Raw genomic sequence first — 15,356 nt, forward strand, 5'->3', positions numbered from 1 at the left:
TTTCTTTTGGGAGTTTGTTGATGTTGAAAGGTTAATCTTCTTACCTCTATAATGACCTTAGGGTCAAACTGAGGCAGATGATGAGCAAAGACTGTAGACCCCGCTGTCCATGGTTCAAGCAGGGACCCCAAGGCAGCCAGAATCCAGCCTGTGTCTGACAGGCACCAGAAGACATCAGACATCTTCAGCTGCAACAATTTCCTGCTATCTCCAAAATACAGTTGGCCTCAGATACTATTGTGACTACTATCCTCCCCTTCTTTACACCCTCATTCCTCAGGGTTTTGCTACTCAGTGTTTATCATTAGTCCAGATATCAGCTGTCTCCAAAAAGCCTTCTCTTCCCCTGGTTTGGTTAAAAAGTTAGAAAATATATAGAACATTGTTTGGTTTGAATATTATTAGTTGGAGGAAGGGAAGAAGAGGGAGAAGAGTTTGGTTTAACATTGACTAAATAGTTATCCCAGCTTCAGCTCTGTGTTTGTTCCCCGATAGGGAAGTGGCTTAGTGTGGCTTAGTTTCAGATATTATCTTCCCTAAGAGCTCATGATTGGGCTTCATGACCAGTTTGTCCACAGTTGAGGAGGGAGAGGATCTGCCACTTAAGGTCACACTGCTGGAGCATTTTATCTTTCCCACCAAACCCTGGAGCCACTGACAGGGACACAGAGGCTTGTCATTTGTGTGGTTTTCAGAATGCCTTCTGTTTCCACTCACTCCTTTACATCTCCTCTGAAGGTGCTTAGGTAGGACCCAAAGGTTCCTCTTTTGATATTCAGAGGTGTCTGTCAGCAAACACTCATACCTAGCCTATACTCACACCTTCAGGGGTGTGAACCAAAGACAGCAAAAAGAATAAACAGGACGGGGTCAATTCCACCTAGAGTTCCTTTCCCAGCACATACAGATGCACACTCCACCCCGTATCTGTGGCCCAGCTTCTAAGTTGGTGCCCTCTTTCCTACCATGCTGGGAAATAGGATCGTAAAGCGAATCCGTGGCTGTGCTTTGCCATCTTGGGGAAGCCCGTGGTCCCACTGGTGAAGAAGATGGCCATTGGGTCCAGGGTCTTTGACTTAATACAGATGTGATCTGGGGAGGCTGATCTGCAAAGGAATTCAGTACAAAGGACAGAAGTCATGTTTCTTACTATTTCATTCTCTGGGGAAGCAAAAGAAACAATATGAGGCTTTGAGTTAGAAAAATGGGGTTTGTAACTCCCAGTATTAGGCATCAAAGAAAGTTTATGGGAGGCTCAGATAGGTGACCTGACATTTCTGCATTTTAAAAAATGGGGAAAATATGATGGATTATTTCTTAATTTAACAAACACCGAAATAGTATTTCCTATGATTCTGGACAAGGCTCTATATGATTTACAAGTAAGAATTCATTCACTATTCAGAGCAACCCTAAGAGGTAAGTAATGCTTTTATGCACCTTTTGCAGATGAGGAAATGGAGGCTCAGAATGATTAGGTAACTTACCTAAAGACGTATAGCCAGCAAGTTGCAGAGCCAGGGTTCAAACTCAGTCTGATGCATACACTGTGCTTTTAGTCACATTGCTAACCTTGTTTTTTACACAGACTAGCTTTGTTGTTGTTTAGTTGCTGAGTCCCATGCATGCTCAGTCGTGTCTAACTCTTTGTGACCCCATGGACTACAGTCCTCCAGGCTCCTCTGCCCATGGGATTTCCCAGGCAAGAATATTGAAGTCAGTTGCCATTTCTTTCTCCAAGTGATCTTCCTGACCTAGGAATCTAACCCACGTCTCCTGCATCTCCTACTTCGCAGGTGATTTCTTTACTACTGAGCCACCTGAAAAGCCCCACAGACTACCTTTATAGGAATTTAACCTCATAAACTTGGTGTTGAGGGGTGGGGAAGAAAAAGCTAGGGAGAATGGAAGTGATATATATATATACACATATATATATGGGAGAAGACAATGGCACCCCACTCCAGTACTCTTGCCTGGAAAATCCCATGGACGGAGAAGCCTGGTAGGCTGAAGCCCATGGGGTCGCTAAGAGTCGGACACAACTGAGTGACTTCACTTTCACTCTTCACTTTCATGCATTGGAGAAGGAAATGGCAACCCACTCCAGTATTCTTGCCTGGAGAATCCCAGGGACAGAGGAGCCTAGTGGGCTGCCGTCTATGGGGTCGCACAGAGTCGGACACGACTGAAGCAACTTAGCAGCAGCAGCAACATATATATATGACCTGGCATGAGTTTGAGGTGGTTGGGGTTAGGGCTAGGTTTAGGGTAGGCAGAATCTGTGCTGTGTGCTTAGTTGCCCAGTAATGTCCGACTCTTTACAACCCCATGGACTGTAGCCAGCCAGGCTCCTCTGTCCATGGGGATTCTCCAGGCAAGAATACTGGAGTGGGTTGCCATGTCCTCCTCCAGGGGATCTTTCTGACCCAGGAATCAAACTGGGGTCTCCTGCATTGCAGGTGAATTCTTTACCAGCTGAGCTACCAGGTTCCTTCATATCCCACATATCACTGCTTTGATATGTGGGAGCTTCTCCTAGACTCAGAGTCTCTTTCTTGAGCCTATTATGATGGTAAATGAAAGTTTCCTTGTAAGTATTCAATCAGAGAGACTGCAAGTAATCCCAGTGCTGGGGGAAGCACTGGTTCTCGTGGAGAAATGATACCATACTGACTTTGGGCAATTTAAGGGAGTTCAAATGAATATTCTTTGTTTAAGCTATTTTCATTTAATTTTCTTTATAATCTAGCATAAGATGTGTAGTATATTTCACTAGTATATTTGCCTTTTGTGGTTTAAGTAAACAGCTTTAAAAACTGTGGAGTTACTTTAAGAAAACAAATCCAGCATGATTTGTGTGTGATACGAAAAATGCCTGAAGGCTTGCAGAATCAGTTTTGAGGGAGTCTTTGTTACCTCCAACACTACCCTAACTTTTCCCTCAAGCTGTCCCTATTGCCACCTACCCTAAGAGATGGAAAGTGTTTGCTCCCAAAGCTGCCTGTCAGCCACAGCCTCATTCTTCACTGTCTCAAGTTTCACCTTAAAAATTCATCTTAACTTTTCATTCAACTCCTGTAAATGTTAATTTTTATATAAAAATATTTCAGATTCTCCACCTATAAGGAAAATGAAACACAATAACCCTCTGACTCTATGTATCTCTTTTGCACAAGGGTATATATTATTAGTATATATATATTAGTGAGAGAGGCATAGAAGCTAAATTTCCCCATTTTATAGATAAAAACACTTGCAGCTAAGAGAGGTAAATGAACTGAGGGCTGCTTAGCAAATCAGTGACATAGCTGGGGAGAGAAGCTCAAACCTGGTGAGTTTCCTCCCACTGGCTAATTTTCTACCAGCACTTGGAAGTGAATGGCCTTCTGCCATTCCTCAGAAAGTACATTCGTCAGAACAGAAACTTACTTAACCAGTGATCGGAAGTCCAGCCACCCTTCACGGCTGTGGTCAGACACCAGGAGCTTGGTTTTCAGAGAAGGACACTCAGGTGCCACAGACTCCACCTCTGGGGCAAGGGTATCTGTGGTCACGATGGCTTTGGCTCCAGACACTTGTAGTCGGTAGAGAATGTCCTTGGCCTTCATCTGGGTGGTCCCTGGCATGAAGATGATCCCTAGGTATGGGAAGGAAACTGCTTGTTTTTGTTTCGCTTTCACAGCTTCACAACCCTGGGCTTCAGGCCTGGTTTATCTGCATAGAAATCCGCTGGCCTCTGTTATGCAAAGTATGGTCCAGAGCATCAGTACTACCTAGGGCACAGAATCTGACACCCCACCCCAAACTTACTGACTCAGAATCTGCATTTTAACAAGATCTCCAAGTGGTTTCTATGCACATTAAAAATTTGAAAAGCCTATCCTAAACTTTTCTACTGTAGATGGATCTAGCCAGTAGAGTCCTTCTTGACACAACTACCCATGGGATCTGGGAAAGACACAAGTAGGACAGTGTCCCTGATGCTGCATCTCTGCCCCCATTTTTTCTCCTCTCACTTTCTTCTCTGAACATCTCTTGTGTCACCTTGAATTTCTTCTGTTTCCTTCGTTCCTCATACCCTAAGTTAACCACACTGTCCTTTCAACTTTCCTACCTTCCTTCTCCCATCACCAACAATTAATTCAACTTTTGTGTGCTTCTATTGGATTCTAATTTTTCCATCAGGCGCCCGTTTCTGAGTCTTCCTATTACTCACCTTCCGTATTACTAGCCTGTTTATGTTCCACAGAGCACTGACTTTTTCTCCTTCACAGTTCTTCTCTTTGCTAACACCTGTGCCCTCTCTCCAGGAAGACCCTCTTGGCGTCATCCTGACATTGGAGTGAGCACTGCTCACGCTTCACCTTTCTGTCACACAACTCTATTCTCTATTTCAAAATGACCATTCTTCATCTAGGCTACTCCTGACTCTTAAGTATTTTCATGTACTATGCCTCTTAGAATTTTCATCCTTTACTTCTATTCTTCTTTAATTCTTTTTATCCCAGAGGTCTCAACTCATGTCTTGGATTTCTCATGTGTCTTGGGTTTCTCATGGGTGGGGAGAGACCAAATTATCCAAGACGGTGTGTTCAGGCTCTCTTGCCCCACGTTTTGTAAATAATGACTGTGTAGCAGCTGAGATCACTCATAGCATGGCACATGTGCATCACGAGGCACCCGTTTGGTCAGGGATTCAGTGCTATGTGCAGATAGGAACTCCACCTAAAAAGCAGCAGCTTTACTGCTGGATCACAGCTGTGTCCAGCTGGGTCAGCCATGAGAGGAGAGAAAATAAGTGTGTCTGCTGCTACAGCTGCTGTGCCAGGCAGGAGAGAGGTTGTGTTGTGTTAGGTTATGCTATGGCTGCTGCGTCAGCCAGGAGAGAATAAACGTGGCTGCAGTTCCTATGGCTCCTCCAGTCTCCTTCCAGCCTTAGCTTGTGCCTTGCCTACCCTAGGTTCAAGGAACAGTGTGGACAGTGTGAACAGGATCAGATATAAATCATGGAACATCTCTTAATGATACAGATGGCATGGCATCTCCATATGCACTCAGCCATTGCTGTTAATTCTTGATCTTGATGGATTAAACAACTATTTGCGAGGAGATAAGAGAGAGAATATATGAACAAGAACATGACATACTGTATGAATATGCATGACAGAACTGAAGTTGATTCAAAAAAGAATCCATGAATCTCATACTAATTATATAGGTCAATGCATAGACAAGCATTAAAGGGAAAGGAAAATCTCTACACAAGAGTGCTGGCTAATAAGTGTAAAGGGTATGATATAAATAGAAATACCTAATATAAAACTACCATTAAAATATTTAATTCAGTCAAGACTCATCAATGAATTTTCAAATCATAAACTGAAAGACAGTTGGGGAAAGGATATTCACAAAGTCCCATAATATTACATGACAGATTACTTACTAACTACAAAGGGAAAATGCACCTTTACAAAGGTGGATGCTACCTTTCTAAAGTGATAAAACAATGTCATTGATGTTAGGACAAACCAACTGTATATATCCCCAATGTGGTACACCAAGAAAGACACAAGTCCTTCTAGTACTTGTGCAAAGAATGTTCATCCTGAATATAATCATAAAGAAGGAAACAGAAATACAAATTTTGAGGGATATTCTGTAACACATCTGGCTTAGGCACTTCAAACTGTCATTGCATTGTCACACAGACAATATAGTATGTAGAGAAACATTCTATATTAAAGAAGGCTGTGGTGAGACAACAACTAAATGCAACACATGATCCTCATTTGGATTTTGTACAGTTGTTTAAAAAAAAAAAAAACAGTTGGCTGTGCGGTGTGGCACATGGGATCTTGGTTCCTTGAAGCCATGACCCCTGCATTGGAAGCATGGGATCTTAACCATTGGACTGCCAGGAAAAACCCTGGGTTTTTGATTTAAGCACAAAAATAATCCTATAAAGGACATTATTGGGATAATTGAGGAATTTTGACTCTGGATGTACATCAGGTAACTATATTGAATCAGAGTGAGACTTCTTGTGCGGTTATGTGAAAGAAATGTCTCGAATCTTAGCAGATACATATTTCAGTGTTTATCTGGTGTTTATGGGTGTCACAGTGTCTGCAACTGATTCTTTAATGACTCCCTTGGAGAGAGGGGATCCAATATGGCAAAATGTTAATAACTGATGAATCTTATAAGGAAGTAAGAATGTCTGAGACTGTGTAAGATAAAGTGTGTGTGTGTGTGTGTGTGTGTGTGAGAGAGAGAGAGAGAGAGAGGGAAGAAGGCAGAATTACGACACTGTGCTTGATAAGGTGTGAGTATAAGGGAAAGAGTGAATGAGGAGTAAACTAGTATTTAAAGGAATTTGACAGAAGGAAAGACTATTAAGAAGAAAAAAGTTAGGGGAAGAGGAAGCACCTAATATTTCAGGACCAATTAGCTCTAGGCCTGTCCTAAGGTCTCTTTGGGTCACTGACCTGTTCGGATGCAGCCCACACACACAAGCCACCACTCAGGCACTCGAGGCAAAATCAACGCTAGACGGTCTCCCGTCTGAAGGCCGCAGGTCTGTGTCAGGACGTTGGCTGTGCGACAGGTTAAGTCTGTCATCTCTCTGAAGCTCCACTTCACTTCATCCCCTTGATCGTTCACCCACCACAGGGCTGGGTTTGGACTTCTCTTGCCCTCCTGGTTAAGATCATATACCACATGTTAGTTCCTGCTTCAAAGGAAAGGGACACCAATTTGGTCAATCCACTACCATAGTCAAAGTCCTGTGAGTGTAGCTCAATGTCTGAGATCCCATGTTAAAACATTTGTAGAGCCAGGAGAAGTTGGGGGGACGTGTGATCCAGCCAACTCCTGGTCTACTGTAACCCTCTCCTCTTAAATCACATAAAACCATGAATAACCTTCATGTCACTTATTGAAGACTTAAAATTTTATTCTCCCATGTGTCTGCCTTTGTTCCACATGGACAGTAGGTTACTCTCTGTGCCTCAGTTTTCTCTTCTGTGGAAAGGGTAGAATAATACTACCCAGAATATAGTAAAGTTTAAATTAATTATTTTAGAAGGAAAAGTGCCTGGCACATAGTATGTACTCAATAAAATTTGTTGTTGTTGTTTAGTCGCTAAGTTATGTCCAACTCTTTGTGACCCCATGGACTGCAGGGTGCCAGGCCTCCCTGTCCTTCACTATCTCCTAGAGTTTTGCCCAAGTTCATGTCCACTGAATTGGTGAGGCCATCCAACCAACCCTAAACTTCATTACCCCTAAACTTTCCCTATAAGAAATGCTAAGAGGATCCCGGCGGAGGAGGGAGCAGCACGCTGAGCTTCCGCAGTGGTGCGCGGAGCCGAGCACCCCGGGTTGCGCCTCCCGCTGGTGGAGCCCGGCACTTCGGGTTCCCCAACGCTCTCGCTGCCGCCGCGGGGTCCCCCGCTCCCCCAGCCATGTGCCTCAGGTGGCGTGCCTGGGGTGCGGAGCCCACCTGGTGGCTTCTGCCGCCTGCCCTTGCCGCTGGATGCAATTAAAAAAAAAAAAAGAAATGCTAAGAGGAGTTTAAGTTGAGATGAAAGAACTTTAGAGAGTAACCTAAATACAAAAATATAAAATTATTTAATAGAGATAGATATACAGACAAATATAAAAGAAGTATTGTTATAATTTTGGTTCATAGCTTCACTTTTTATTCTTTCACTGTATGTAAAACACAAAAGCATAAAAAATAATTATAAACTATGTTAATGGGTGCACAATATGTAAAGACGTCTTTTGTGAAATCAGTAACATAATATGGGAAGGTGTAAGGGAACTGGAAAAGAGTAGGGTTTTGGATGTGAATGAAGTTAAGTTGCTATTAGTTTAGAATAAATTGTTATAATTTAGAATGTTATATACAATCCCTATGGTAACCATAAATAAATTATCTATGGAATATACACAAAAGGAAATGAAAATCAAAACATATCACTACAAAAAATCAACTAAGTCATCTTTACCTATAATTATTTTAAATGTAATGAATGAAATGCCCTAGTCAAAAGATCTAGGTTGGTAAACTAGATAAAAAAAAACAGAATTCAACTGAATACTGTTGACAAAATTGTTATTTTGAATACTGTTGATAAAATTGTTATTTCTATGTAATGGGATATGATAAAACCAAACAAAAATGCTTTCAGAATGTTTCTGCAGTAAAAATCATACAATATCAATGTAGAAAAGTAAAATCATATTTACATTGAGTCTAAAGTTCTATAATAGTATCCATCCATTAATTCATTCATTTACTATATATCTGCTAAGTTCTCACTGTTTCTTGGGCACTGTTCTTAAGCCAACATGATACAATGGTGTACAAGACATCCATCTGCACATGTAAATGAATGGTTTTAAGTGTTTATGGATAATTTTCATTTTCTTGTTTAAGTCAAATCTTTAATTGTACGTAAGTAAAATGATTTTTAAAATTTTTTTAAATTCCCCAAAGAAAACATGTTTGGAGTAAAAGTTCAGGCAACACACAATTTTACTAACAGAAAAATTTCTTTAAATTCCTTATCACAATTTCAGTCCCTGAATGTCAACACTGAAAATTGCTTGATGTATAGTCTTCCAGCAGTTCTTCGCACAAAAGTGCAAACCTGATCGTATCAGTTTTGCCTCATATACTTGGAACAATAGAGTGTGGCTCACCTGATATAAGATTTATATACATACATACATATATACATACATGCATATATACATACATACGTATATACATACATGCATATATACATACATGCACACACACATACCTATATAAATTTATATGTGTGTGTGTATATACACACACACACACACACATATATATGGAAAAATCGGTGCTAAAAAAAAAAATACCACTCTTGTCCATTGGGTTAAGGAATGTTAGCAAATATAGTTGTGCATTCTCTGTATAATGGGAACAGAGTATGTAACATTTCTGTAAGATTTTATAAAATAATAGAAGTTCTGGGTTATCAAAGTGAAAACAATAGTTGTTTTAATTCGGACAGAAATTCAGACTGAATTCTAGTAACTTGAAGATCTTGATTAAACAGTTGTGGGGTTTTGTGCTCAGAATTAATCTGATAATATGATATTAAGATTTACATGTTATCAAGAAGATAAAACACAGCCTTTAAACTTTATATGAGATTTAAATCTTTATGCAGTGAGATTTGAAGCTAAGGGAAATTGAGAAATAGATTTTTTAAAAACCTACTAACTCAGCAATAAAAATTAATGAAGAAGAAATACACAAAGCGATATAGATGAATCTGAAAAACACATGGAGTAAAAGAAACCAGACACAAAAGAGTACATCCAATTTATTCCATTTCTATGACATCCTAAGAAAGAGAACTATAATGGTAGTGAGTGCAAATCAGTGGCTACCTGGAGCTCCAGGTAGGGGGGGTGGATACTGATTAGAAAAGGACAAAAGGAAATGGTAGTGATAGAAATGTTCTAAAACTTATTAAAATCTCATTTTAAATGTTTGAATTATATTATAGGTAAATAATAGATTTAAAAGAGTTGATTTAAATAAATAAAAACTTACTCCTTGTTAATCTCTAACTAGAATATAATTTGAATAGGAAAATAGGAAAGGTAGACTAATTACTCATGTGATTGACGAATGATATGATTCTTTCTGAATGTTAAAACACATGAGTTTACTGAAAATAAAAAGACTTGCCTCAGTTTTAATTAGAATAAAATAAAAGTAGAATTTCTATAAATTAATTATAGAATATGATAGATTTCATAGAATTTGAACCCTAATTCATATAGATAATACATTTCCCCAACAATGATATACTTTACATTTTCTTCCATTGCCTTTGGAATGTTTACTAACAACCAGAAATTTCAAAAGTTTGAGTATGTGGTTTGACCACAATGGAATTAAGCTAGAAATCATTACCAAGAGGAGTAGCTCATCTCAACTATCAGGAAACTAGCCAATAAAAAGGCAAATAAAAATAGTTTGACCTAATGGTAATGAAATATGCCATATCAAATTTGTATAATGTACCCCAAAAGAGTGTGCTTAGTGAGAAATTTATATTTTTAATGTATATATAGGAAAAGAGGAAGACTGAAAGGTAAGGACATAATCTTCCAACTCAATAAGCTAAAAAATTAAAAAAAGGATTATAAAATTAAATCAAGGGAATGTACATGAAAAGAAATAATAAAGACAAGTGTAATTATCAATGAAATGGAAAGGAAATACACAATACAGAATACCAGTAAAACAAAAACTGGTTTTGAAAAGATTAATAAATTTGGTAGATTCTTAGGAAGACTTGTCAAGGAAAAAAAGACCATAAAAATATTAAAAATAACTAGGAATAAAAAGTGTACATTATTACAATACTTATAAGACATTAATATTAATATTTATAACCTCACATCTATTTTAAAAGTTAAATACATTACCAAAAGCTTTCTTACAATAAAAATACCAGATTTTACGTCAAAATATTTTGCTATGCATATTAGTGTGTTAAGATTTTGACTTGAAAAACTGCTGTTTTTTTTTTAAGAAAACAGTGATTATTATATTTCAATCCTATCTCAATAAAACAACAAAAATTAGTGATAGCTTAAATTCTTTATCAAAGCACTTAGAAGAGCATCTGGTGTAAAGCAAATGTATTGAGTGAATAAATTAAAAAAAATCTGGAATATAAAGCATAATGAGGAATTCCAGGGTTAAATTAAATCTAAAGATGACCACAGTCAACAGTAGGCCAACACCAGCTCCTGGTACCCCTGTTGGGCACCTGAAGCTATCCCAGGATCCAGGTTGACCCACCAGTGTGCCGAGATCAGCCCTGGAGCATACTAGGTCACACGGCTAACAACACCAGGAACCTGCTTTGCCTACCAGTTGGTAACCACTACATGTTACAGGCAATGTCAGCCAACAAGTCTAGGGGCCAACCTTGCCTACCAGCATACCCACAGTAGTTTACTATGCCCTAACGGAAGAGCCCACATGGCCCACAGAGGGGATAACCACAGAACATATAACTCTAGTGACCAGAGGGGAGTGTGCTGCCGAGTCCATAGGAGGTTTCCTACATTAGGTCACTTCACCAAGAGCAGAAACCATTTGTAAAGCTAGGCAGAAGGTTAAAAGGCAAAACAATAAAATCATCTATATCCACAATAAGTAGTTAAGAGATATGTAAAAGAAATATGTAAAATGTGTCATAAAAAACAACAAACATGGGGGGAACAGTAAAAATGCAGGATGATTAGAAAGCATCTCACTTTAAGGGATCATCAACTTTATATATATTGATAACCACAAGCCAAAAACCTGCAATAGGTACACATACAGAAAAGAGAAAGAAATTCAAACATAACACATCAAATCATAAGGGAAGAGAGAAAAAAAAAATAGAACAAAAAAGGCATTACAAACACAAGCAGAAAACAACAGAATGTCAATAAGTACATACCTAGCAAAACTTACTTTAAATATAAATGGATTAATATTCCAATCAACTGGCATAGAGTAGCTAAATGGATTTAAAAAAAGCAAAAACAAAAACACAAGACTGATTATATCCTGCCTACAAGAAGACTCATATCAGGTTTAAAGTCACACACAGACTGAAAGTGAGGGGATGGAAAAATGCTTTCTATATAAATGCAAGTGAAAAAAAAATCTGAGATAACCATACACATATCAGGCAAAATAGACTTTAAAACAAAGTGTGTAGCAAGAGACAAAGAAGGGACATCATTTCATAATGATGAAGGAATTTGTCCAACAAGAAGATAAACATATATGCACCCAACATGCTGCTAAGTCACTTCAGTCGTGTTCGACTCTGTGCGACCCCATAGACGCACACCAGGCTCCACCAGGCTCTCCCATCCCTGGGATTCTCCAGGCAAGAACACTGGAGTGGGTTGCCATTTCCTTCTCCAATGCAGGAAAGTGAAAAGTGAAAGTGAAGTCGCTCAGTCATGTCCGACCCTCAGCGACCCCATGGACTGCAGCTTTCCAGGCTCCTCCGCCATGGGATTTTCCAGGCAAGAGTACTGGAGTGGGGTGCCTTTGCCTTCTCCAATGCACCCAACATAAAAGTGTATAATTCATGAAGCAAATACAGTAGACCCTTCAGCAACACAACTTTGAACTCTATGGGTCCTGTTGCATTTCTATACACTAATAACATACTCTCAGAAAGACAAATTAAGAAAACAATCCTATTTACAACTGCATCAAAAAGAAGAAGACCTCTAGAATGAATCTAACCAAAGAGGTAAAAGACTTGTATCTTGAAAACTGTGGCATATTGATGAAAGAAATTGATGACAACAAAAACAAATAGAAAGATACTGTGAACATGGATTGGAAGAATTAACATTGTTAAAATGACCAGATTCCCCCCAAAATCCATAATTTAATGCAATTCTTATGAAAACATCAGAACTTAAAAAAAAATTATAAAATTTTCTAGATAGCCAAAACACTCTTGAAAAAAAAAGAACAAAGCTGTATCATACTCCTATGATTTAAAAGCATACTACAAAGCCATCGTAGTCAAAACAATATGACATTGGCACAAAAACAGATCAAAGGAATAGGATAGAGTCCAGAAACAAAACCACACTTACATGGTCAATTAATCCACAGCAAAAGAGACAAAACTATGGAATGCAGAAAAGACAATCTGTTCAATACATTGTTTGAAAAAATAGGACTGTTATGTGCAACAGAATCAAACTAGAGCAATTTCTCATGCAATATACAAAAATAAATAGCATGGAACTAAGACTTGAAAGTGAAAGTGTAGAGTGAAAAAGTTGGCTTAAAGCTCAACATTCAGAAAATGAGGATCATGGCATCCGGTCCCATCACTTCATGGGAAATAGATGGGGAAACAGGGGAAACAGTGTCAGACTTTATTTTTTGGGGCTCCAAAATCACTGCAGATGGTGACTGCAGCCATGAAATTAAAAGACGTTTACTCCTTGGAAGGAAACTTATGACCAACCTAGATAGCATATTCAAAAGCAGAGACATTACTTTGCCAACAAAGGCCCGTCTAGTCAAGGCTATGGTTTTTCCTGTGGTCATGTATGGATGTGAAAGTTGGACTGTGAAGAAAGCTGAGCGCCAAAGAATTGATGCTTTTGAACTGTGGTGTTGGAGAAGACTCTTGAGAGTTCCTTGGACTGCAAGGAGATCCAACCAGTCCATTCTGAAGGAGATCAGCCCTGGGATTTCTTTGGAAGGAATGATGCTAAAGCTGAAACTCCAGTACTTTGGCCACCTCATGTGCAGAGTTGACTCATTGGAAAAGACTCTGATGCTGGGAGGGATTAGGGGCTGGAGGAAAAGGGGACGACAGAGGATGAGATGGCTGGATGGCATCACCGATTCGATGGATGTGAGTCTGGGTGAACTCCGGGAGTTGGTGATGGACGGGGAGGACTGGCGTGCTGCAATTCATGGGGTCACAGAGAGTCGGACACGACTGAGTGACTGAACTGAACTGAACTGAAGATTTAAATATAAGGCCTGAAACCAGAAAAGTCCTAGAAGAAAACACAGAACAGTATGCTATGACACTGATCTGAGTAATATTTATTTAAATATCCTTATGCCCAGGGCAACAAAAGAAAAAGTAAATAAATGGGATTATATCAAAATAAAAACCTGTTGCACATTGAAAGAAACCTTTAACAAAACCCTATTGAGTGGGAAATACATTTGCCAAAGATAAATCTGAAAAGATTGATATTTAAAATATACAAAGGGCTTATACAACTCAACAACAAAAATAAAATAATTAAAAATGGGCAAATGACTTGAATAGACATTTTTAAAGAAAACATACAGATGATCAATAGATACATAAAAAGATGCTCCACATCATTAATCATCTAGGAAATGAACAAACATCAAAAGCACAATGAAATATCAACTCACACCTGTCAGAATGGATATTACCAGAAAACAACAAATAACAAGTGTTGGCAAGGATGTGGAGAAAAAGGGACCCTCATGCACTTTTGATGGGAATGTAAATTTGTGCAATCACTATGGAAAACAGTATGGAAGTTTCTCAAAAAGTTAAATAGAACTACTGTACTATCTAGCAGTTATATTTCTGAGTGTTATCTGAAGAAAAAAACACTAATTTGAAAAGATATGTACATTACAACACTATTAACAATAGTCAAAATAAAGGAATCACCCAGAAGTCCATCCAGAGATGAATGGAGAAATACATATATATATATTGTCCTGGGTTCAATTCCTGGCTCAGGAAGATTCTCTGGAGAAGGGAACAGCTACCCTTTCCAGTATTCTGGCCTGGAGATGCCCATGGACAGAGGAACTTGGTGGGCTATGGTCCATAGGGTCACAAATAGTCAGACATGACTCAAGCAACTTAGCTCATGTGCATGTGTAGATATAGATATATAGATGATATAGAAATAGATAGATAGATACAGTTGTTATCTAGTCACTAAGTCATGTCCAATTCTTTGAGACCCTATGGACATGCCAGGCTTTTCTGTCCTCCCCTATCTCCCAGAGTTTGCTCAAATTTATGTCCACTGAGTTGGTGATGCTATCACATCATCTCATCCTCTGACACTGCCTTCTCCTTTTGCTTTCAATTTTTCCCAGAATCAGGGTCTTTTTCCATGAGTGCATCAGGTAGCCAAAGTATTGGAACTTCAGCTTCAGCATCAGTCCTTTCAATGAATATTCAGGGTTGATTTCCTTTAAAACTGACTGGCTTGATCTCCTTGCAGTCCAAGAGACTCTCAAGAGTCTTCACCAGCACCACAATTCACAAGCACCAGTTATTTGGTACTCAGCCTTCTTTACAATCCAACCCTCACATTCATACATGACTCCTGGAAATATCATAGATTTGACTATGTGTACTTTGTTGGCACAGTCATGTCTCTGCTTTTTAATATGCTGTCTAGGTTTGCCGTAACTGTTCTTCCAAGGAGCAAGCGTCTTTTCATTTCATGGCTGCAGTCACTGTCCACAGTGATATTGTAGTTCAAGAAAGTAAAATCTGTTACCACTTCCATTTTTTCCCCTTCTATTTGGCATTAAGTGATGGGACCAGATGCCATAACCTTAGTTGTTTAATGTTGAATTTCAAGCTAGCTTTCTCACTCTCCTCTTTGACTCTCATCAAGAGGTTCTTTAGTTCCTCTTCACTTTTGTCATTAGAATGGTATCATCTTCATATCTGAGGTTATTAATATTTCTCCCAGCAATCTTAATTCCAGCTTGTAATACATTCAGC

At 38.9% G+C, this 15,356-nt stretch overlaps 1 protein-coding gene across 3 annotated transcripts in view; it reads right to left on the reverse strand.

Annotated features, from left to right (window-relative positions):
- Window positions 1-15,356, reverse strand: part of ACSM1 (acyl-CoA synthetase medium chain family member 1) — a 64,368-nt gene that overhangs the window by 14,130 nt on the left and 34,882 nt on the right. For all 3 annotated transcript variants that reach the window (XM_027527236.1, XM_027527235.1, XM_027527234.1), the window contains exons 3-6: window positions 6,492-6,702; window positions 3,433-3,640; window positions 966-1,106; window positions 45-204 (exon numbers count right to left, since the gene is read on the reverse strand). In XM_027527236.1, coding sequence (XP_027383037.1) covers window positions 45-204; window positions 966-1,106; window positions 3,433-3,640; window positions 6,492-6,702 — 720 coding nt within the window. The remainder of the gene's footprint in view (window positions 1-44; window positions 205-965; window positions 1,107-3,432; window positions 3,641-6,491; window positions 6,703-15,356) is intronic.

The sequence above is a fragment of the Bos indicus x Bos taurus genome, chromosome 25 (genome assembly GCF_003369695.1).
Source record: "Bos indicus x Bos taurus breed Angus x Brahman F1 hybrid chromosome 25, Bos_hybrid_MaternalHap_v2.0, whole genome shotgun sequence".
In the NCBI taxonomy this organism is placed as follows: Eukaryota; Metazoa; Chordata; class Mammalia; order Artiodactyla; family Bovidae; genus Bos; species Bos indicus x Bos taurus.